At 50.6% G+C, this 16,730-nt stretch overlaps 1 protein-coding gene, 1 long non-coding RNA gene and 4 other non-coding genes across 10 annotated transcripts; 1 reads left to right on the forward strand and 5 right to left on the reverse strand.

Moving 5' to 3' along the window:
- Window positions 1-18: 18 nt before the first annotated feature.
- Window positions 19-3,620, reverse strand: LOC103794322 (uncharacterized). 5 transcript variants are annotated; one of them, XR_621651.5, is made up of 6 exons: window positions 3,345-3,620; window positions 2,861-2,896; window positions 2,317-2,410; window positions 1,444-1,510; window positions 1,061-1,113; window positions 19-163 (listed from the first exon to the last, which is right to left on the reverse strand). It is a non-coding gene; the product is annotated as an uncharacterized LOC103794322 (long non-coding RNA). The 5 variants fall into 5 exon arrangements; XR_004745847.3 differs by having other exon boundaries at window positions 2,180-2,410; XR_621645.5 differs by lacking the exon at window positions 2,861-2,896.
- On the reverse strand, window positions 234-307 carry LOC118143502 (small nucleolar RNA SNORD99). Its single transcript, XR_004727708.1, has one exon. It is a non-coding gene; the product is annotated as a small nucleolar RNA SNORD99 (small nucleolar RNA).
- Window positions 1,285-1,414, reverse strand: LOC118143477 (small nucleolar RNA SNORA61). Its single transcript, XR_004727689.1, has one exon. It is a non-coding gene; the product is annotated as a small nucleolar RNA SNORA61 (small nucleolar RNA).
- On the reverse strand, window positions 2,138-2,267 carry LOC118143473 (small nucleolar RNA SNORA44). Its single transcript, XR_004727685.1, has one exon. It is a non-coding gene; the product is annotated as a small nucleolar RNA SNORA44 (small nucleolar RNA).
- LOC118143462 (small nucleolar RNA SNORA16B/SNORA16A family) lies at window positions 2,686-2,820 on the reverse strand. Its single transcript, XR_004727674.1, has one exon. It is a non-coding gene; the product is annotated as a small nucleolar RNA SNORA16B/SNORA16A family (small nucleolar RNA).
- Window positions 3,621-8,340: 4,720 nt separating the features above from the next.
- Window positions 8,341-11,365, forward strand: RAB42 (RAB42, member RAS oncogene family). Its single transcript, XM_002750518.7, has 2 exons — window positions 8,341-8,584; window positions 9,204-11,365. Exons 1-2 carry the CDS (start codon window positions 8,352-8,354, stop codon window positions 9,625-9,627), a joined length of 657 nt encoding a protein of 218 aa, XP_002750564.2. The 5' UTR covers window positions 8,341-8,351; the 3' UTR covers window positions 9,628-11,365.
- The last annotated feature ends 5,365 nt before the right edge of the window (window positions 11,366-16,730 follow it).

Below are 16,730 nucleotides of genomic sequence, written 5' to 3' on the forward strand. Positions count from 1 at the left end.
TACAAAATATACAAAGAATGACAAACATACTCGAGTCTTTTATTGATCAGTAGCACACTGCATAATTTTTTGCATTTAAAAAAAACCGGAAGTCTCCACCTAGAACATGCCGCTGTTCCCACCTAAAATGACTGGGGTCTTGCCTTCTGCTTCTCATATTCTCCTGAAAAGGAAGTGTAAGCCATTGTGTTAGTAATTCCCAGATTTCCCCCACCCAGAGACATTTTCCTAGGAGCTGGTCTCAGTCCCATATCCGCATTTCTCATCCATGGACGTCCACTCAGATTAGGTTTCATCCTAGACCAGTCACTCTAAATAAATACAGTGTGTGCTAGATGGAACCCCTTGTTTCTACCTTGCAGTCCATTTCCCAACTCTCCCTGAGGCTGAGAGAATTTGAAGTCCTGCCAAACAATGCATTGTGAGCTCCAGCCACAACACATTTGCTGCTACCAGGCCCTGTGGCCTGCAGTGCAGAGCTGTTCCCTCTGCTGCCTTCAACTTTGAGCATGTGGTCATGCATTTTAGGGTGGGCAAATCATAATGTAAGCATTTCTTTGCCCTGCTGGTAATGAACAGCTAACAAACAGGGTACACGAAGAAGGCCAAATGTAAATGTTACTAAAACGCTAAGACTTTCTGGCCTGGCACAGTTGCTCACACCTATAATCCCAGCACTTTGGGAGGTCAAGGCGGGCAGATTACTTGGGGTCAGGAGTTCAAGACCAGCCTGACCAACATGGCAAAACTCTACTGAAAATACAAAATTAGCCAGGCATGGTAGTACATACTTAATGGTTACAGCTACTTGGCAGGCTGAGACAGGAGAAACACTTGAACCTGGGAGGCAAAGGGTGCAGTGAGCCAAGATCACACCACTGCACTCGAGCCTGAGAAACAGGAAAATCTTGTCTCAAAAAATAAAAGGCCTTAACACTGACATACTGAGTAACTTATGGTTCTATTTGCTTGAGCACTTAGGACAGGATCCCTGATAGTTGAGCACTACCTGAAGCTACAAGCAAAGTTGCGAGAAAGCTTCAGGTTGTCACTAACTTACCCAACTCCATAAGGGTCCACAGTCACAAATGAGGACAGCTTTATGTGTAACATCTACAAGAAAAAAAGGACACCCTTAAGAGGCAAGAAAGCTATGACAGATCCCTCCCAAATGCAGTAATAGGTCAGCAATTCCTATACCAACCTGCAGAGCTTCACACGCATCCTTCCCTTAGCCAAAGATTATACTTCATTTTACAATTTCAGAGACCCAACCATCTATGAACCTGTTTGAAACTAGCCCACATGCTATATACCAGATTACAACATTGAGGCCAGCTTCAGTATTAGTTTTCCTCCTTTTACGACCACCAAGACCAACGTTCAGATCTGATGGGAAAGGGTACAGGAGGACTAAGCTGTGTTGTTCCACATCAACTTTACCTTAAAGCACAGCTCCAGAAACAAGCTGATTTCCTCAGTATCACACTGCCAGGAAACCTGGGGCAACCTGCAAAACAAAAAGCTTAGTGTGAAAACTCTAAACCAGCCCAGCATGATGGCGGTGCCTGTAATCCCAGCTACTAGGGAGGCTGAGGCAGGAGAATCACTTAACCTGGGAGGCGGAGGTTGCAGTGATCGCTACTGCACTCCAGCCTGGGTGAGACTCAATGACACCAGCACCACAAAAAAAACACTCCATCCAGGGTTGGAGAAAGGATGCCATAGCTATAGAAAACTTTATCCAGGCCGGGCGCAGTGGCTCACGCCTATAATCCCAGCACTTTGGGAGGCCGAGGCAGGTGGATCACGAGGTCAAGAGATCGAGACCATCCTGGTCACCATGGTGAAACCCCATCTCTACTAAAAATACAAAACTTAGCTGGGCATGGTGGCGTGCGCCTGTAGTCCCAGCTACTCAGGAAGCTGAGGTTGCGGTGAGCCGAGATCGCACCATTGCACTCCAGCCAGGGTAACAAGAGCAAAACTCCATCTCAAAAAAAAAAAAAAACAAACTCCAACCCCCAGTATTCTGGGTTGGAAAAAAAAAAAACAATACTCCAAACCAATTAGTTGAGTCAACACACCCGTCTACATGAAGTTGACCAGCGGAAGACTTCCAGCCCTGGTCCTGAAACATTATAGGAAAGCCGAGTGGCAGCCGCAGGTATTTACTGACCTGTGCTGTCAAAGTCTTTCCAGGTTGCTCTTGCATGCAGTTGGAGATCCCATGGCTACAACCAGCCACAGCCCTTGGAAACATGCTGTTCTGTCCCACCAGGCAGCCTGCAAAGTAAGTCTCCAAAAGAAACCTACCAGGTCCTTTAATAGTTGCATTTCATCACTCTAATGGCCCTGGGAGCCCTTGATCACCAGAAAAATCAAACTTCTGTCATCTCAGACTCTTCATCTGGAACAGCAAAAGGAGAACAACTGTCATGATCAATCTTACTGTTCCCACCATTTGGTCCTCAGAATCATAAGTCTGACCAGCCTTTGGTTCCTATTACTGATGCCTTAAGCTATCAGTTAAGCTGTGTCACATCCCAACTGGGCTTTCCCAATATGAGTGTTATGCTGGTTAACTGTACATGCAACCCCCCAACTTTTCTGCTGGTCTGTGGAAACATGCCCATTTTGATTAAGGTCTCTCTGGCTACAGCTGAAAGATGGCAGATACAATGGAACTGTCTTTTCCCAAAATGTTGCAGATCAGTTACAACAAACAGAACGGCGACCGTCAAGGAAAACTGTCACTCTGGGCTCCTTTTTGACCACAGCAGCTATGTGGAAGCAGCTGCAGCTTCGATAAGGGCCAAGGGGCAATTCAGGTCCCAGGGCAGCCACATTAAGGCCTCACCTGTCCATCATTACTACCTGAAGTACGCCGGGCACTCTGTAGTAAAAAAAGTCAACAGTCATCCTGCAGGCCCCACCAACCACGCTGTCCCAATCTTTGGTGTGCTTTTACTCATTTCATCTTAACCGGACCGTTTTATCCCTCTTTTACAGATAAGAGGTTTAGACCGATTAACTTACTTGCTGGAGGTCGCTTAGCAAGGCTGAAAGCAAGAAGCTGGGATGCAAACAAGGGTCGCTGAATCCCTAAAACCCGCCCCTGAAAACCGTGTCCACCAGGGTGACTTCCAGAGGCCTCGCGCGTAGTCACCAGCCCCAAAGTCACCTAGCTGGTAACTTGTCACAGATTCCATTAGAGGCCATCCTGACACCAGCATGCGGCCTCCCGCAAATTAAGGCCCAGGGCTTCGTCCCTGCATTCCCCAGGAGCCCGGTTCCCAAACCCCCACCCCTTCGGTGCACCCGACCTCCTGCCCGCAACACACCTGTCAGCCCAGAGTGCAGCGTTGGGGAAAGGGGCGAGAGAAGGGAGCGGCCCCAGGCCCCTCTCACGGCCAAGGAAGCCTTCTGGCTCAAGCCCACAGGGTGGGAAGGCCCGGCTCCTCCGTGCCAGGTTCACCACCATCCCGCAGCCTTGGGAGAGAGCCCCGGCGAGTGCGGGCCGGTAGCCGCGATGACTAAGCGAGGAAAGGTGCGCAAGGCAGTAGGCAGGGGCTACAGGCTGACAGACCAGCACACAGGCGCTGCGGAAAAGAGAAAGGGTGGTGCTTTCGCGGGGAAGGGCTTATATAGGCCGCCCCTCGCGCCCCGCCTGACGGTCGGGCGCGCGCGTGGCGCACAGCTGGCTGGGAGTCGTAGTTCGCTCACCCTGGCGTTGTCCGCGCGTCACCTCCCCAGCCTTACGCGCGCGTGTCCGGCCCGAGCCCGCGAACCGCGAACCGCCAGAGGCTTTCCTCCAGGAAGAAGCGCCTTCACCGTTACGTACCAGGCGCCGGGTCCACGCAGGAAGCCGACCTGCCGTGGCTTTGGGAGGCCGAGGCAGGCGGATCACCTGCGGTCGGGAGTTCGAGACCACCCTGACCAACGTGGAGAAACCCCGTCTCTACTAAAAATACAAAATTAACAGGCGTGGTGGCGCACCCCTGTAATCCCAGCTACTCGGGATGCTGAGACAGGAGAATCGTTTGAATCCAGGAGGTGACCGTTGCAGTGAGCCGAGATTGCACCATTGCACTCCAGCCTGGGTAACAAGGGTGAAACTCGGTCTCATAAAAAACAAAAAACAAAAACCCATAAGAAAAAATTATATCCGCTGGGGGGCACAGTGGCTCAGGCCTGTAATCCCACCAATTTCGGAGGTCAAGGCTGGTGGATCACCTTATGTCAGGAACTAGCGACCAGCCTGGCCACCATGGCGAAAGCCCGTATCTACTAAAAATAAAAAAATTTTAAAAATTAAAAAAAAAAAAAAAAAAAAAAAAAGCCAGGCGCGGTGGCTCAAGCCTGTAATCCCAGCACTTTGGGAGCCCAAGGCGGGTGGATCACCTGAGGTCAGGAGTTCGAGACCAGCCTGACCAGCATGGTGAAACCCTGTCTCTATTATTAAAATAATAATAAAATACAAAAAAAAAAATTAGCTGGGCATGGTGGCATACATCTATAGTCCCAGCTACTTAGGAGGCTGAAGCACAAGAATCGCTTGAACCTGGGAGGCAGAGGTTACTGAGAGCCGAGATCGGCTAATTTTTTGTATTTTAGTGGAGATGGGGTTTCTCCATGTTGGTCAGGCTGATCTTGAACTCCCAACCTCAGGTGATTCTCCTGCCTCGGCCTCCCAAAGTGCTGGGCTTACAGGCCTGAGCCACCATGCCCAGCCTAAAAAACACTTACATCATGTTATTTGCCTGCTCAGAACTCTCCCATGACTTCCCAACATAGAATAAAAACGGAAATCCCCATAATGGTCTCCAAGGCCACAGATAATCAGGCTCCTCCTCCTCACTGCCCTCATCACCCACCACTTGCTCTCTCAGTCTTTCATCTCCCTGGACTCTTTGCTCTTCTCTGAGCAGCCCAGAGCCTTTGCTCTTGCTGCTCCTCTTGCCTGGAACTCGCCCCACCTGAATATCATCACAGACAACCACACTTCTTACTGCCTCACTTCCCCTGGGTTTCTGTCCACATGCCACCTCCTCAGGCCATCCTATTTTGATACAGTACCCCATCATCCTCCACCCTTCAAGTCACTGCCTGCATAATTGTTATTTATAGCACTTAGTGCTTCCTGACATGGTATTTTGTATGTATTTTGTTTTCTCTATTAGAATGTCAGCATCCCAAGAGAGCTGGGATTTTGTCTTTTTTCCCCTCTACTGCTGTATTAATGCCTGGTACATAAAAGATGGCCAGCATTCTTGAAATAATCACCAAGTGAATGAATGAATGAATGAATGAATGAATAAAACTTGGCCCAGGTTCACATAACCAGCAAGTGGCCATTGGAACGACAATCCAAATCTGTTCTTTTCTTTTTCTTCTTTCTTTTCTTCTTCTTTTTTTTTTTTTGAGATGGAATGCCAGGCTGGAGTGCAGAGGCACGATCTCAGCTCACAGCAACCTCTGCCTCCCAGGTTCAAGCAATTCTCCTGCCGCAGCCTCCCGAGTAGCTGGGATTACAGGCTTGTGCCACCAAGCCCAAATAATTTTTTTTTTGAGACGGAGTTTCGCTCTTGTTACCCAGGCTGGAGTGCAATGGTGCGATCTCGGCTCACCGCAACCTCCGCCTCCTGGGTTCAGGCAATTCTCCTGCCTCAGCCTCCTGAGTAGCTGAGATTACAGGCGCACACCACCATGCCCAGCTAAGTTTTTGCATTTTTAGTAGAGACGGGGTTTCACCATGTTGACCAGGATGGTCTCGATCTCTTGACCTCGTGATCCACCCGCCTCAGCCTCCCAAAGTGTTGGGATTACAGGCGTGAGCCACCGCAACCAGCCAATTTTTGTTATTTTTAATAGAGATGGGGTTTCATCATGTTGGCCAGGATGGTCTCAATCTCTTGACCTCGTGATCTACCTGCCTCAGCCTCCCAAAGTGCTGGAATTACAGACATGAGTCACCGCCCTGGGCCCAACTCAGATCTGTTCTAATGCAAATGCAGATAAACTTAACTGCTGTGTCTCGAGGCTCCTCCAGAACTTACCCTGTGTGGTGGGTACCGTGATTTGCCTCACTTAGATGAAGAGGAAGCAGGGATCAGGGAAGGGAAATACCTTACCCGAGGTTACACAGTGAATCTGTGGCAGAGGTCAGCTGACATCTGGATTTAACTGCAGTCAGAGGCAGACACATGATCCCAGCCCACAGTAGGAGCATCTGGAAGAGGGAGGAAGTTCAAGAAGCCAGATGCTGACAGTGCACTGCCCACGTGGGCTGACCGGAAAGGCTTCAGGGAGGGCTAGGGTCAGACTGCATTTCCAGCCGCTTCGTGTCTCTCTGGAGTCTCCTTTTTGCTTGACCTTCCCAGATCCCACGTATCCTCGGAGACCCAGCTTCAACATCAGCTGGGATGGGCTTCTCTGACCCTTTGGCTTCCTAATTCCAGCTCTATTATGGTGTTTGAATGAATGGTTGGATGAATGAACAGCACTTAGCCAATTTCTTTAATTCATTTAGCTACAAATTTTTACTGAGTTACTTTATTTATTTATTTAGTTTTGAGATGGAGTCCTGCTTTATCACCCAGGCTGTAGTGCAGTGGTGCGATCTCAGCTCACTACAACCTCCACCTCCCAGGTTCAAGTGATTCTCCTACCTTAGCCTCCCAAGTAGCTGGGATTACAGGTGGCCACCACCATGCCTGACTAATTTTGTATTTTTAGTAGATACGGGGTTTTATTCACCATGTTGGCCAGGCTGGTCTCAAACTCCTGAACTCAAGTGATCTGCTCACCTTAGCCTCCAGAAGTGCTGGGATTACAGGTGTGAGCCATGTGCCATCTTGAGTTTCTACTTTATGCCAGGCACTGAGTTAGGCCCTGAGGATACAATCATAGTCCCTGTCCTCAAGAAGCCTGCAGGGTAGGAGAGAGACTGACATCACAGGTGGTCAGAAGTGCATGTGGGCCAGGCGTAGTGGCTCACACCTGTAATCCCTGCATGTTGGGAGGCCGAGGCAGGCAGATCACTTGAGGTCAGGAGTTTGAGACCAGCCTGGTAACATGGTAAAACCCAGTCTCTACTAAAAGTACAAAAATTAGCTGGGTGTGGTGGTGGGGGCCTGTAATCCCAGCTACTTGGGAGGCCAAGGTAGGCGGATGGCTTGGACCCAAGAGGTGGAGGTTGCAGTGAGCCGAGATTGTGCCACTGCACTCTAGCCTGGCAACAGAGTGAGACAAACAAACGAACAAACAAACAAAAAAAGACGAGAGAGACTAGAGCTGTCTGGGGCTGGCTGGAACTCCAGCCTCATTGTCTGGGTTTCCAGAAGGCGGGCCTGGAAAGCGTGGAGTAAACCTTGGTGGCTCATGTGCTGCCTCATCCTAGCCCCTTACCCAAGCAAGACTCAACCAGTGTCCTAGTTCTCATGGGACCTGCCTTGTCCCCTTTTGTGGCTTCAAGGGTGTGATGAAGGATGAGACAAACCTGAATGTGAGCCCCAGCTCTGCTGTGTGACCTCGGACAAGCCATGACTCTGAACCTGTCTTCTCAGCTCTTAAAAGGGGCACTCCATGGCTCTGTCAAAGGGTTGCGGCCCACAAAACATGAACTGACCTTTGGCCTTATATATGTTAGTTGTCAAATCCACAGGCCAACTTCACTCCTTTTAGAATTGCAGTTGTGTGTGTCTGTCCTGCCTTCTCAACCAGACTCTGCCCAAGTTCATTCTGGGGCCCTGGTGTCCAACTCAGCCATCGAGGAAGCCGAGGGGGCTGTTGAACATTGAACCTGCACTTGGAACTAGAGATCCCAGGCCAGGGCCAATGAGGGCTCCAGGAAAGGGCTTCTGGGTGGAGAGGGAGCATCTACAAACCACCCACTTCCACAGTGGCCTTCCTGGGTCCAGCAGAGGGGTGGGGGCCAACTAGGGAATCCACAGCGGGCGGGGTGGAGCGGGTAACGGGGTGGAGCTGGAGAGTGAAGGAATGAGTGAGGCAGATGCTTTAGCGCTGTTAGCCTCCTCCCTCTGCCCCCCTACCTTCATCTAGTATAGTTCAGGGAAGTGTAGAGGGTCATCATTAGCCTCCTTTTGCTGAGGAGACAATTGAGACTCAGAGAGAAACTTGGCCAAGTGTTTCCACTCGGTCCGACGCCCTCGGACCGAGTGGAAATGGCACTTCTCCACTTGTGCTGCAGACGTCCGGGTTCCCAGGTGCCCCGCCAGGGAGGGTGGCAGGGCGCGGGGAGAGGGGGGCGGCGCCGGCGGGGCCCCGGGCAGAGGCGGGGCAGGACGCGGACAAAACGGCCGTGGGGCGGCGGGGCGGGGGACGCGGCCATGGAGGCCGAGGGCTGCCGCTACCAGTTTCGGGTCGTGCTGCTGGGGGACGCGGCGGTGGGCAAGACGTCGCTGCTGCGGAGCTACGTGGCGGGCGCGCCTGGCGCCCCGGAGCCCGAACCCGAGCCCGAGCCCACGGTGGGCGCCGAGTGCTACCGCCGCGCGCTGCAGCTGCGGGCCGGGCCGCGGGTCAAGCTGCAGCTCTGGGACACCGCAGGCCAGGAGCGCTTCAGGTGCGGGCGGCAGGGGCGCGGGAGGGACTCCTGGTGGGGGACTCGGTGCCGGTGCGCTGGGCCGTGGCACCCCCAGGAGAGGCCAACTCAGTGGTCAAGCGGAGGGCGGGGTCCCTGCCCTGGGTCCAGCCTGGTCCGCTGATGCCAGACCTTCCCCTGCTCAGAGTCATTCTTCCCACGAACACTTTGGGGTGAGCCGAGGCCCAGAGCCCTGGAACATCCCGGCGTTGAATTGAGCTCTGGACTCTGAAGAGATGCTGAGTGATACTGGCCCCGGGTGCTGAGAGCTCAAGGGCACAGGGCGAGAAGTGCCGGCGGGATGTTGAAGGGAGAGAGGTTTGTGTTGACCCTGAAGGGTCAGCAGGAGTTTGCCAGGAAGAGAAATGAATGCCTGGTCCCTCCACCAGGCATGAGGGACTCGGGTCACGCTTGCCCTCTAGCTGGGGAGCACCCAGACTTTTAGGAGAGACAGACACCAAGGCAGAGGAGCACAGGGCCGGGTGAAGTGGGCCCTGATGGGGTGTGAGGCATTCTGTGTTTCCCAGGGGGAGGAGGTCCTGCCTTTAGGGGTGTCTTGAAGGCACTTCCCAGCTTACCTCCTGCCTCCCTGCCTCCCCAGGTGCCTCACCAGGTCCTTTTACCGGAACGTGGTGGGTGTCCTGCTGGTCTTTGATGTCACAAACAGGAAGTCCTTTGAACACATCCATGACTGGCACGAGGAGGTCATGGCCACTCAGGGCCTGGACAAGGTGATCTTTCTGTTGGTTGGCCACAAGAGTGACCTGCAGAGCACCCGTTGTGTCTCAGCCCAGGAGGCCAAGGAGCTGGCTGCCTCCCTGGGCATGGCCTTCGTGGAGACCTCAGCTAAAAACAACTGCAACGTGGACCTGGCCTTTGACACCCTCGCTGATGCTATCCAGCAGGCCCTGCAGCAGGGGGACATCAAGCTAGAAGAAGGCTGGGGGGGTGTCCGGCTCATCCACAAGACCCAAATCCCCAGGTCCGCCAGCAGGAAGCAGCACCCAGGCCCATGCCAGTGTTGACTCTAGGAGAGAAAGGGTTAAAGCAGTCCCAGCCTCAGCCCACATGGTGGCATGGGAATGTTAGTATCTCTCTGGAGGACAAATTCCAGAAGGGCTCATATAAACAGTATCTGGACACAGTCATGCTTCCTGGATTTTGGAGTCAAAGCTTTCTACAGAAAAGAAAGGTCTGATGGCTGGGTGGGGTGGGTCACTCTTCTTGGGCGGATCACTTGAGGTCAGGAGTTTGAGACCAGCCTAGCCAACATGGTGAAACCCTGTCTCTCCTAAAAATACAAAAATTAGCCAGGCATGGTGGTGCATGCCAGTAATCACAACTACTTGGGAGGCTGAGGCAGAATTGCCTTAGTTATCTCATGAACCAAAGAGGACTAAGACAAAGACAAAAGGTTCTGTTTGAAAGAAGGGGTCAGGGGACTCTGCTTCTAGTGAACGAAGGCCCTGAGGTTTTACAGCCCTTCGTGGTCAGCTACTTGATTTATCATAGGTTCAGCAGGTTCCAGATGTTCAGGTAGATAGACTCAAGGAGCACGGGACCTGGCGTGTGACTGCCCTCAACATTCCTTCTAGCCACACGCAGTTTGTCAGTTTGACATCCTGCTTTCATGAGGAGTTTGCTGTTTACTCCTATAGCCTCCAGAGGTATATTGAGTTGGTCACGCCCCACATTCTTGGGGTCTCCAGCAGAGAATCGCTTGAACCCAAAAGGTAGAGATTGCAGTGAGCTGAGATTGCACCACTGCACTCCAGCCTGGGTGACAGTGAGCCTCTGTCTAAAAAAAAAAAAAGAAAAAAGAAAGAAAGAAAGAGAAAGAAAGAAAGAAAGAAAAAAAACACAGAAAAAAAAAGAAAATAACAAACAGAAAGAAAGAAAAGAAGAAAGAAAGGTCTGAGAGACCAGATGTGCAAGTCCTTGAGCCTTAATGTCCTTAACTGTCAATGGGGCTTGTAAAAGATCTCGCCTTGCAGGGAGGTAGTGGCCATGAATGAGATAGTGTCCAGGGTGTGCTCACCCAGAGCCTGCCATGCTATGAATTGCATGACAAAAGCTCTCATTCCCACTCTCTTTCTTGGCTGCAATGTGGCTACTTTGGCAGCATTCCTGAGCTTAGACACAGAAGCCAGCATCAGGAAGCTGCTGCACGGGCAAAGGCAGGTGTGGGAAATTCCAAGGGGAGCTTGGCTTGGAGCCTCCTTAGGTCCTCAGGCTAAAATGATTCTGGGCATGGGATTAATATGTGATGTCAAACCCAGGGTTGCTGGCCAATGCCCCCACCCCGGGCCCAGGGGCTGAATGAAAATGGATGTTGGAGGCTGGGATGAACATGAATGTGCAGCAATTATGTTGGGCACAGAGTGGCCACTATTATGAGCCACCAAGATCCCCCTTCCTGGCTGGGGAACCCATCAACCCTCTCCCCAGCTGCTGGAGTACCACTGGATGATTTCAGCTTGCAGCACTTTCTGGGAAAGGCCAACCCCTCAGGGCAGCCATATCCAACATCCATCTACACTGGGGGGCCTTCAAGGCCTTGCCCTCTTGACCGAGCTGTGGACGACTCTGAAAGTCAAACCCAACTTTATCAGTCTCTATGGGCTTCATTGAGGACACTGTTGTGACAACATCACAGCCAAGTTATCCCGATGCCCAATCCGGCTTCCTTTTCTTCTTCCCCAAAACAGGTATTCTCAAGAATATCCCCTAATAAACATCTGCACACTTGTCTCCATCTCGAAATCTGTCTCCTGGCAACCTAGCCTACAATGGGGGACTGCTAGGCAGGGAATGTCCTGGGCAAAATTAGGGTGGAAGAGATGCTGTTTATGTTAGGCAGAATCTCAGCAGGTGTAGGGCTTAGTGGGTAGCATTGTGCTGTAGCAGAAAGCACAGCCACTTGGTCAGGTGCAGTGGCTCACGCCTGTAATACCAGCACTTTGGGAAGCCGGCGGGCAGTTCACTTGAGGTCAAGAGTTCGAGACCTAGTCATGGCACGGCCAACATAACTAAACCCTGTCTACACTAAAAATACAAAAATAAGCCAGGCATGGTGGCTCACACCTGTAATCTCAGCTACTCAGGAGGCTGAGGGATGAGAATCACTTGAACCCAGAAGGCAGAGGTTGCAGCGAGCCATGCATTCCAACCCTCCAACATGGGCGACAGAACAATACCGCATCTCAAAAATAAATAAATAAAAGCATAGTTACTTAACTCACTTTGTGACCTTGGGCTAGTTACTCGGTCTCCTTGAGCCTCAGTTTCCTCCTCAGTCAGTAACACGAGACTGATAATCCCTCCTTCCTAGGGTTCTTAGGTTTTCAATCAGAGTGAGTTTCTTAGCTTTCTCCCCATGGAGACGGGGCTGAGGAGGTCTTTCTGTGCACTTGGTCCTGCCTCTTTTTTTTTTAAAACCCATAAAAATGCACCTGTTCTATTTTGTGGGGGGTGGGGAGTATCCATGGCCTCAAAGGTTTATATTTTCTTTGCATTACAAACAATCCAGTTTATGCTCTTTTACATTATCGCTGACTGTAGTAACCCTGTGGTGCTATCAAATGCTAGATCTTATTCATTCTATGTAACTATATTTTTGGCTGAACACGATGTTTCACAACTGTAATCCAGCACTTTGGGAGGCAGAAGAGGGTGAATCACCTGAGGTCAGGAGTTTGAGACCAGCCTGGCCAACATGGTGAAACCCTGTCTCTACTAAAACCACAAAAATTAGCCAGATGTGGTGGCAGGTGCCTGTAATCCCAGCTACCCTAGAGGCTGAGGCAGAATTGTTGGAACCCGGGAGGCGGAAGCTACAGTGAGCTGAAACCACGCCACTGCACTCCAGCCTGGGCAATAGAGACTCCATTTCAAAAATAAATAAATAAATAAAAGCTATATTTTTGTACCCATTAACCATACCCACTCTGCCCCTCCACTACCCCTCCCAGCCTCTGGTCACCATCATTCTACTCTGTCTCTATGAGTTCAATTGTTTTAATTTTTAGCTCCCACAAATAAGTGAGAATGTGAGAAGTTTGTCTTTCTGTGCCTGGCTTTTCTCACTTATAGTTTCCTCCAGTTCCATCCACGTTGTTGCAAATGACCTGCCTCCTTTTTAAAACATCCTTATTGGCCGGGCAAGATGGCTCATGCCTGTAATCCCAGCACTTTGGGAGGCCGAGGCAGGCTGATCACTTGAGGTTGGGAGTTCAAGATCAGCCTGACCAACATGGAGAAATCCTGTCTCTACTAAAAATAAAAAATAAAAAAATCAGCCGGACGTGGTGGCACATGCCTGTAATCCCAGCTACTCTGGAGGCTGAGGCAGAGTAACTTGAACCTGGGAGAGGGAGGAGGTTGCGGTGAGCTGAGATCGAGCCATTGCACTCCAGCCTGGGCAACAAGAGCTAAACTCCGTCCCCCAAAAAAAAATCATTTTTTGCCCTTGTGACAACATGGTGAGGCTGGCAAAATCATCCCCATTTCACAGATAAGAAAGCTGGGGCTAGGAGAGGGAAATCACTTCTGTAGGGTGTCTTTTCATTCCTTCATCAAATTTTTTTTTTTTTTTTAGAGACGGTCTCACTGCTGCCCAGGCTCGAGTGCAGTGGGGCAATCATAGCTCACTATAATGTTGACCTCCTGGACTCAAGTGATCCTCTCACCTCAGCTTCCCAAGTAGCTGGGACTGCAGATGTGCTTCACCATGCTAAGCTAACTTTTAAATTCTTATTTATTTATTTGAGACGGAGTCTTGCTCTGTCACCAGTATGGAGTGCAATGGCACGATCTCGGCTCACTGCAAACTCCACCTCCTGGGTACAAGCAATTCTCCTGCCTCAGTCTCCTGAGTAGCTGGGATTACAGGCATGTGCCACCACACTCAGGTATTTTTTTTGTATTTTAGTAGCGGCAAGTTTCACCATGTTGGCCAAGATGGTCTCAATCTCCTGACCTCATGATCCGCCCAGCTCAGCCTCCTAAAGTGCTGGGATTACAGGCATAAGCCACCGTATCCCGTCAACTTTTTAAATTATTTGTACAGACAGGGTCTTTCTATATTGCCAAGGCTGGTCTCAAACTCCTGGCCTCAAGCAATTCTCCTTCCTCAGCATCCCAAAGTGCCGGGATTACAGGTGTGAGCCACGACACCTGGTCTCCTTAATCAGTTTTTTTTTTGAGACAGAGTCTCACTCTGTTGCTTAGGCTGGAGTATAGTGGTGCAATCTTGGCTCACTGCAAACTCTGCCTCTCGGTTTCAAGCAATTCTCCTGCCTCAGTCTCCCAAGTACCTGGGACTACAGGCGCGCACCACCATGCCCAGCTAATTTTTGTATTTTTAGTAGAGTTGGGGTTTCACCATGTTGGTTAGGCTGGTCTTGAACTTCTGACCTCAAGTGATCTGGCTGCCTTGGCCTCCCAAAATGCTGGCATTGCAGGCGTGAGCCACTGTGCCAGCTGCTTCATAAATTTTCTTAAGTGAGCATCTAGTTTGTTCTAATCTGTATCTGGGGATACAGCAGTGAACATGACAGAAAACCCCTGGTCTGACATTCTAGTGGAAGAGAGAGGAAAAAAAAGTAAATAAATGAACTGAATGATTTCCAGTTGCAGTAAGTGCTGTTGAAGACCATAGATCAGGGAGAGGGAACTGGGAGTGATGAGGGGTCCTTTAGAGCAGGTGGTCAGGGAGGGTGTCTCTGATGAGACAGCCTTGAGCTGAGACCTGAAGGAGGAGGAGCCAAGTGAAGAGCCCCTAACACACTAGGGGCTTGATATATATTAATTCAACCTTCACAATACCTGTGTAAGTCAGTCATTCCTTTTTACCCATGAAGAGACAGGCCCAGAGAGGTTAAGCGGCTTGCCTAAAGTCTCACAGCTGGTAAGTAGAGGGGTAGGATAGCAACAGCAACAGAATGGAGGCCACTGTGGCCTGGGCTCTTTCCAGGAATTTACAGATCTGAGTGTGGAGTCCATGGGTAGGGAAGATGGTTTCTTTCTTTCTCTTTTTTTTTTTGAGATGGAGTTTCGCTCTTGTTACCCAGACTGGAGTGCAATGGCACGATCTTGGCTCACCGCAACCTCCGCCTTCTGGATTCTAGCGATTCTCCTGCTTCAGCCTCCCGAGTAGCTGGGACTACAGGCGTGCACCACCATGCCCAGCTAATTTTTGTATTTTTAGTAGAGACAGGGTTTCACCTTGTTGACCAGGATGGTCTCGATCTCTTGACCTTGTGATCCACCCACCTAGGCCTCCCAAAGTGCTGGGATTATAGGCGTGAGCCATCGCGCCCGGCCTTTCTTTTTTAATAGAGGCAAGGTCTTGCTATATTGTTCAAGCCAGTCTAAAACTCCTGGGCTCAAGCAATCCTCCTGCCTTGGCCTCCCAAAGTGCTGGGATTAGTTGTGAGCTACTGTGCCAGACCTGGTCTATGGTTTCTGGTTTTCCTGTTCAGGAGCCCGGGTCTAAATTGATGATCAGTTGGGAGATAAGCTTGTCGAGAGGAGGCTGTCAGGTGCTCAAGACAAATCTCCAAACCCTTTGAGAGAGAAAGAGGAAAGGTAATCCACCTGCCTCAGCATCCCAAAATGCTGGGATTACAGGTGTGAGTCACCAGGCCTGGCCAAGACTTTTGTTTTAAAAAAAAAAGGGGGGCCGGGCATGGTGGCTCACGCCTGTAATCCAAGCACTTTGGAGGTCAAGGCAGGCAGATCACCTGAGGTCGGGAGTTTGAGACCAGCCTGACCAACATGGTGAAACCCTGTCTTTAAAAAAAAGCGGGGGGGCTGGGCATGGTGGTTCATGCCTCTAATTCCAGCACTTTGGGAGGCCAAGGTGGGTAGATCACGAGGTCAGGAGATTGAGATCAGCCTAGCCAACATGGTGAAACCCCGTCTCTACTAAAATGCAAAAAAACTAGCAGGGCATGGTAGTGTGCGCCTGTAGTCCCAGCTACTCGGGAGGTTGAGGCAGGGGAATTGCTTGAACTCAGGAGGAGGAGGTTGCAGTGAGCTAAGATTGTGCCACTGCACTCCAGCCTGGCAAGAGAGTGAGACTCTGTCTCAAAAAACAACAGGCCAGGCGCAATGGCTCAAGCCTGTGATCCCAGCACTCTGGGAGGCCGAGGCAGGCAGATCACCTGAGGCCGGGAGTTCAAGACCAGCCTGACCAACATGGAGAAACCGTCTCTACTAAAAATATAAAATTAGCTGGGCTTGGTGTCACATGCCTGTAATCCCAGCTACTTGGGAGGCTGAGGCAGGAGAATCGCTTGAATCTAGGAGGCAGAGGTTGCCAGGAGCCGAGATTACACCATTGCATTCCAGTATGGGCAACAAGAACAAAACTCCGTCTCAAAACAACAACAACAACAACAACAAAAGAAGCCCAGATGAGGTGCACACCACTAAGCCTGAGAGCTGTCCACACTCCATGCTCACTTTCCACTCAGCTCTAGCCACTCTCCCCTAATTTTGTATCTTATGCTTTGGTCTCACTGGCACACTCACTTCATTAGACCTCTGGGCCTTTGCACACACTACGCTTTTACTTGAAATCCTAAATCAAGTAGCTCCTGTTACTTTTTGACAGGCCACTCTTTGCTGGGATCTGCAATGTACTGCATGGCCTGGCCCAGCTTACCTCAATCCAGTAACTCAAGGATTGTACACCAGGCAAATTTCTCTCCTTGAAAGAGATCCTCATCCCCTTCACCTGGATCCCTCACATCTCAGCTCAAACAAAATTTCTCCCTAGCTGACCATACCCCTCCTCAGCCCTGTGAACCTCTCCTTTGAAGTCCTTGTCCCTGTGCTGACCATACCCCTCCCCAGCCCTGTGAACACATTTATTGGATAAATGTGTTATTACATTTATCTAATAACATAACAGGATGGTCCCCTGGGTCTTTTTTTTTTTTTGAGACTAAGTCTGGCTCTGTCACCTAGGTTGGTGTGCAGTAGCGCAATCTCAGCTCACTATAACCTCCACCTCCCAGGTTCAAGCAATTATCCTGCCTCAGCTGCCTGGCTAATTTTTTGTATTTTTAGCAGAGACAGGGTCTTGCCATGTTGGTCAGGCTGGAGTGGAACTCCTGACTTC

This window comes from Callithrix jacchus, chromosome 7 (assembly GCF_049354715.1).
Source record: "Callithrix jacchus isolate 240 chromosome 7, calJac240_pri, whole genome shotgun sequence".
In the NCBI taxonomy this organism is placed as follows: Eukaryota; Metazoa; Chordata; class Mammalia; order Primates; family Cebidae; genus Callithrix; species Callithrix jacchus.

Bases quoted from the DNA above. Each gene is read 5' to 3' on its own strand.
- RAB42 (XM_002750518.7), top strand. From the start codon at position 8,352: ATGGAGGCCGAGGGCTGCCGCTACCAGTTTCGGGTCGTGCTGCTGGGG. The intron at 8,585-9,203 runs GTGCGGGCGGCA...CTGCCTCCCCAG, and splicing joins GCAGGCCAGGAGCGCTTCAG to GTGCCTCACCAGGTCCTTTT.